At 40.3% G+C, this 6,759-nt stretch overlaps 1 protein-coding gene across 1 annotated transcript in view; it reads left to right on the forward strand.

Annotated features, from left to right (window-relative positions):
- The window catches only part of il1rapl1b (interleukin 1 receptor accessory protein-like 1b), a 184,665-nt gene that overhangs the window by 175,650 nt on the left and 2,256 nt on the right, over positions 1-6,759 (forward strand). Inside the window, exon 9 of the mRNA XM_030771900.1 lies at positions 5,518-5,688. Coding sequence (XP_030627760.1) covers positions 5,518-5,688 — 171 coding nt within the window. The remainder of the gene's footprint in view (positions 1-5,517; positions 5,689-6,759) is intronic.

The raw sequence follows: 6,759 nt of genomic DNA on the forward strand, positions 1-6,759 counted from the left end.
AAATATATTCTTCAAATTACCAACAGCAAGATAAAATCGTACATTTTTTGCCTCCAAATTGAGTCAGGAAGTATAGCTGTATGTATAAAGATGTAAAGAAAGTTCTCCAAAGTTCATGTTAAGTTAGCATGATTTTCATTTGATTTGCCCCACTGATAGATGGCCTTAGTGAATGGGATTGCTTTTTTTAGGAAGGGTGAAGGGTGTTGTTTAGTGGGTCTTATTAGCACTGAGAGCTATCCTCCCACTTTCGTGCTTCCAAACCGAGGACACTTTCCTTACAATCTTGATGGTTGATGCATCAGACGTTTCCATGAAAGTCATTACCAGCTAAGTTAGGTTGAGGTCCAGCCAAGGGGGCTTTTGCGGTAATGGATGGCTCCGAGGCAGATTAAAAAAAAAAAAGAAAAAGGATTTGGAGAGGGAAGAGTGAGATCAGAGCCTTGAACTTAACGCCAAACAGCTATTGTCTCCTTTAATTGTGCAAGTAGAGTGAGCTCAGGGAGAAAGAAACAGATTTTCAATTTGTTCTCTGGTTAAAGAGATCAGTTTCAATAAGCTGTCTAGTGTTAGCCATTATTCCCAGTAGAGCCACCTATTCTGCACAAACATGGAGGTGATCATTCACCCTCTCAACCAAACCTTTCCTCCTATCCGTAAGGCATCTCTGGCTGATTTCCGACTGACTGGAGGGGGTATTGGGAGGGAATGCTGTCATGTCATCATCATCTTTGCACTTCATTTTTCATATTTTTCTCCGTCAAAGACATGGCAAAGAGAATTCAGCTCTTCCAAACTTTAAGGGGTTTTTATGGATGTATGCAGCACCAATTGTAACTTTAAATGTTTCTGAAATCTTGGTACACCCTCATGTTTGAAGCACTGCTGCTCATAGTTTCTGTATATTTGTTTTGCGTCTCTGCATTTTTTGTTTGGTGATTATGCCAGCTGATGCAAAAGTTTCTTCGTTCAACAATGAATTCACATCTTAGGGGTCAGGCAGTCTTTGAAAAGGAAGAAGATCACAGATGTACTTGTGAAAAATAAATATTGCCATATTTTCATGCCTACGTATTATACCTCCTCATGCACTTTTCAGTGGTTTTTAATAGAGAAAAGAAATATGTTTGAATAAACTGTGAGTGAATCGCTTATACTGTAGTTAATTTACTGTAAAGAGATAGTAATATGCTATTAGAAAAAAAAAATGTTTCCTTTTCCTGACATAATTCAGTGATACCATAAGAACTGTGGTGTTTAAGCATGCGAGGTCTACTCTTTGGTTTCGTTTTTGACACTCACCGCCCTGGTTCAGTTGAATTCAGAATGCAGTGTGGAATCCCCTGTATTAATGCATAAATTTACCGAGTGATATTCGCAGTCGGTTCAGAAGTTCATCGTCTATCTGTAGGCATACAGTGCTTATGTGGAGGTACGGCTGGTGCGTCACTTAGCTGTGCTCTCTGTTGGAGTTGGAGTGTGGGTTGTTAAGAGTGTAGATGGTTGATGTATTGGCTGGATGGCTATGGATCCCTGGCACAGCGCTCTTCTGCAGAGCTCTTTGGCCTCGTTGAATGAGAGGCCTGACTCTTCAGGAATTGATTATTCCACCTCCAAATCCCACCCGCACCTGCTCTCTCTCCATCTCTCTCTCTCTCTCTCTCTCTCTCTCTCTCTCTCTCTCACTCTCACTTTCCTCACTTTCCTCTCTCTCTCTCTATCTCTTTCTATCTCTTTTCTTTATCGCCTCCCTACACACATGCAGCACACACACACACACACACACACACGCACACACACACAGAAGTATGATTCACCTTCACTGAAATAGTTTCTCATCCTACATAGGCCCCCCTTGGAGAGGCAGCCACACATATGTATTAATAGTCCTCTCTTAAAGGGATATTAATGTTTCTGCGTGTACTACACATAGCGTTCTCTTAAAGGGGCTGTCGCTGAGCCTGAATATGTTGTACCCATGTTTAGCTCTCTATGTATACAGCTAACTGTAGATTTAACTTTGTAGAAGTAGGTTTAATCCTTATCCTCACTGGAACTCCCAGGTTGAGTTTCATTTACAGACTGTTTGTTCTGGATGTATTCAGAGGTCTAACTTCAGCAACAACAAAAGGAAGACTGTTGTGAAAAAGATGGTAAGATAACGGACGGATATTATCCTCCACCTGGTGATGAGAACTATTGTGGATTTTTTTCCACTCTACAGCAGTCTACAGATTCTGTTGTTATTCCTTAAAACTTGACCATGTATAAGCTTATTTGCATGAGCAACTCTTCCGTCTACTGACACTATTTATTTTTAATAAGGAGCAGACCATAGAGGGAAAACCGATTAACAGTGAAAGTAATTAGGAAGACAGGCAAAGAAAGAGAGACCAAGGAAATGGAATCAAAAGGGGAGGATGGATGAAGAGAAAGTGTTTTGCAGAAATGGGAAGAAGTGATATAGAGATGAGAAAGAATGATGGATATGTCTAGAATTTGAAATGAGCCATTACTTAAGCATATGGAACACACCTGCTGTAAGCCTTATGTTGTGGAGCTTACTTTTATCTGCACAGCCACGACACTCCAAGAAGAAGAGAGTCAAAAAAACGACTATGCAGAGAATGACTGCACAAGGAATTCTTAGGATGAAATGTGATGAACATTACATTTTTATCGTTTTTTTTTTTAAGTAGAGTACAAGACTTGCCATTCAAATAATGTTACGTGTCTATGCTAATTATCCGTGGACCCCCCCCCCCCCCCCCCCCCAAAAGTTCTTAAAAGTACCCTCTACCCCTCCCTTCCACCTTCCATTTAAAAAATCACAAAGTCTGATCAGTGGAAACCTATCTATTAGCATCAGACATAATTACAGCACAGTGTCTCTCTTAAGTGAGCAAGATATGTTCTTTATTCAAATCAAAGAGAGAGTGTTTTATCTCTCACTCTCCTATTCCTCTCCCTCTCCCTCTCTTCTTCTACTGACAGATGTACGTTCTTTACTCACAGGACCCCCCTAGCTGATGGAGGGCTGGAGAGTGGAGAATGACTCTGAATCAGCCTTTCTGGGAAATAAAGAGAGGGTGAATAGAAGAGAGAGCGAGAGAGAAAAGAACAGTTAAGCTGCTCTGAAAACCTTAGCGTTGTAATTAGTTAACCTGAGGGAGGGTGTAAGGGTCTTGTGTTCTCTCAGTCCTCTAGAGTACTATGTTCTCCTCCTGTAAAACTTAACTTCCTTTTGCCACACCACTGTTCTGTACTTGCGCGTTAGAGACTCTTCCATGCAGTGCGCTGCTGCTCTCACCAGTCGTGTTCAACTCTTTACACTTGCTGTTTAATCCTTTCAAATCCACAATCAATCATGATTCTCCTGCATCAGTGGAAGAATGGCATTTCATGTGAAAAGCGTAAATGTTCCCCTTCACCCCTCACCCAAAGAACAAGGTGTTTACAATTTGCTTGGCTGACTGGATCCAGCAATGCTTGGCAACTGAACCTGGGCAGTAATTAAATGAACCCAGAGGGCTAGAGCATGTTGAGTGATGGGGTTATGGTAGCAGGGGTGCTTTGGAAATTCTCTATCCAGATGGAGTGCCCTCAGAGTTAGTGATCTGGACTATTCTGATGTAACAAAGTGGAAACATACCTTAACAGATGTAGCACAAACAGCTGGTCATGTCCTGTTAGCTTGAGCTAGCCTCCTTATTTTCCATACACATGTCTAGTGCTTGTCGTTAACAGATATACCATATGCCTTTGTGTTTGAGATTCTGCATTCACAGTAACTTTCTTGTATCTCCCTGGTGGGGGAGGGGATGCTCTCTGAGGGGAATGTTTACTGTTGTCCTCGGAAAGATCCGTTGAAATGATCCGATGGATGATGCTTCATGCAAGCTATTTGGATATAATGAGCACCCCATGTGCCTTTTAGAGTCGGTTTACTACGGAGCAGAGCAGAGTGTCGCAGGAACCAAGCCAGACTGCAGAGCTGCTTATTTCCATTGTTTAGGACTCTCTTGGTGGTATAAGTGCCAGAGCTTTGGAGAAGGCCAGAGATCAATGTCACATGCTGTTTGGCTCAAAGTATATACCCCTTGTTGCATTAGCTATGCTTTGTAAAGACAAGCTTTTACCCTTAAAAAAGCCAATACATTTGACAAGGTAAACAGCCCGAAAAATGCTTATCTTAAGGGCATACCCTTCGCCCGTTGGGTCACTCCGTTTGATTTCCACATTATTTGTGTGCACCACATTTGTTAATTTTGTGTAATTCAATTCAAACCGATCATGTGTTGAAAGCATTGCACTTTTTCTCAGACACATGTGTGACATTATATTTCAGCTGTCAATGCTACGTGGGGGGTCCTTTTCAAAGAATTTAAAAACTTGTTAAAGTTAAGAAAAATGGACTAGAATTCTTATAGTTCTTTGTCAGTACCACAAAGGAAGCTGGACAATGTTGAATTTTAATGCTGAAACAGGCAGCACAACTGATTCATGGTAGGATGATCAGCAGAGATGTTGCAGTAGAAAATCTGACATTGCAGGATATACCCCTACAATTGGAGCTGCATTTATTTATTCTTCCCGTTTGGAGTTTGTGAGTAAGTCCGTGCCTGAAATTCCACTTATTCGGTCAATCTAAACTTTGATATACAGACCCTCTTCCTCCCTGCCTTTGTGTCAATATCCTAAACTCCGAGCCAAAGTCATCTCAGTTCTTCTCCCTGCCTGACCCAGCACTAATCAAACTCTGTCGATAAATCACTAAACTTAATCTTGCAAGGATGTGTTCTGCACTCATGAACAATCTAGGGGCTCCACAACAGTTTCTTTTATTCAAGACGAGATTACCAATTACACTTTTAACATTTGTGTTGGTGCACATTAGTGCACATTGATTCACCGTTTTATACTAAGGACAGTTTATTGGATCCCAAGATGCACAGGCAGTCAGCAGTTACAGGGCCTGAGAAATTGTTCCAAAACAATGAAAGAAGAAATCCTAAAAATTCATTTAGTGATTTTTATATCAAATAAGCACGCATAGATATACAAATGAACAGAGAATTTGAAGATATAGTGGGGAAGATTAGAAGGTCGTCAGGGCTTCTAAGCAACAGACAATATCTCCTTGTGATTGTGCCACTGTGTGCTATACTGTTGAGAGGAGAAACGTTGCCAGAGGACACATGCTCTGGACTCATGATCAGCATACAAATGGCAGACAGGTGTGGGGATAGGTGGGACCGCAGACTCCATAGGGAGAGAAAGAGGGAAAGAGTTTTATCTCTGAAGGAAAATGAGTCAGGGGTAATCCATCATTACACGTTTAACAGTGTTAATACTAATGAGTAATCGCCTGATATTGCTGAAGTGTAATTTTACAGTGTAATTGCACAAATGCTCTGAGAAATCAGTTTTCTGCCTACATAAGTAGAATTGGTACAAGAGAATGTTTGTGTTAAGTTCTTATATATGATATTTGAATGCTTTCGTTTTCCCCTGTAGAAAACAAGGACTATGACGCCTACTTGTCCTATACCAAAGTGGACCCAGATCAATGGAGTCAGGAGACCAGAGAGGAGGAGCGATTTGCGCTTGAAATTCTCCCAGATGTCTTGGAAAAGCATTATGGGTATAAACTCTTCATTCCAGACAGGGACTTGATCCCAACAGGAAGTAAGTTCCAATAGATTTATGATCCTTTAAATTGGTATTGGTGTGTGTGTGTTTGTGTGTGTGTGCGCGTTTGTGCGTGTGTGTCTGTGTGTGTATATAAATTTGATTTTATATGTATGTTTGCAACCTCATATGCATGTATGTTTTGTATGTTGTGTAATGTGTCTAATTTGTAAGTATGTTTATGTTATAACATCTGTGTGTCCTGACTGTTTCATGTCATGTTTTGAGTTGTGGAAACTGTATACTTTTCACAAACATTGATCAAAGCCTCTGCTACCAAGACAGCGACCATATTACATTTCTTCATCAGTCGAGCTACATTCCTATGTCATAACTAAATAAAAACAAAAGCTCCAGACAAACATGCACTTATCAACCCGTTGCTTGACCTTTGAATGAACCGAAACAGCTTTCAGTTCATTTGTGACATCTTGGATATTTTTCAGTTTTGACAAACTATTGACTATCATGGCGAGCGTTCATAACTTTTAAACAGGAGAGCTATCCTGTTTGTTTGTCAGATTCCGTCCTTTGGCTAGTCCATAGGCCTTTGCTCTTAGTTGCATAAAAGTTGGCTGAGCTATCTAAGACTGTTTTTCTCTCACACTGGTATACATTTTCTTTATTTGTCTGCTTATTCACACATAGTCATGCTCTCACCCTCCCTGCTGCTATATTCCTTTGTTTTGGTTTTTTTTTGTTGCTATTTGAATGTATTTCTGTTAGGGGGACTATAAGATGCTAATATGGGACAGCTGGCTGATGTTTAGACCTTATTCAGGTGTTACTATAGTGAAAAACAATAACGTTTGCTACTTTGAAAGGTGTGAGTTAAAGATTTTGGGCACTGTTCCTGAAAGTTCCACCACAAAGCCGACATAATGCAGCTATAAAATTTGACATATCGTGTTCAGTCACGTAGTAACGGTGCATGTCTACAACATAATGTAATATTTTGTAATAAACCAGAACTTAATTTTTGTTATTTTAATGTCCTTATGTAATCTTTATGGTGGAAAATAGTTCAAATGAAAAAGAAGGCCGAAAACGAGGTAATGAAATCTCAAT

This window comes from Chanos chanos, chromosome 4 (assembly GCF_902362185.1).
Source record: "Chanos chanos chromosome 4, fChaCha1.1, whole genome shotgun sequence".
Lineage (NCBI taxonomy): Eukaryota > Metazoa > Chordata > Actinopteri > Gonorynchiformes > Chanidae > Chanos > Chanos chanos.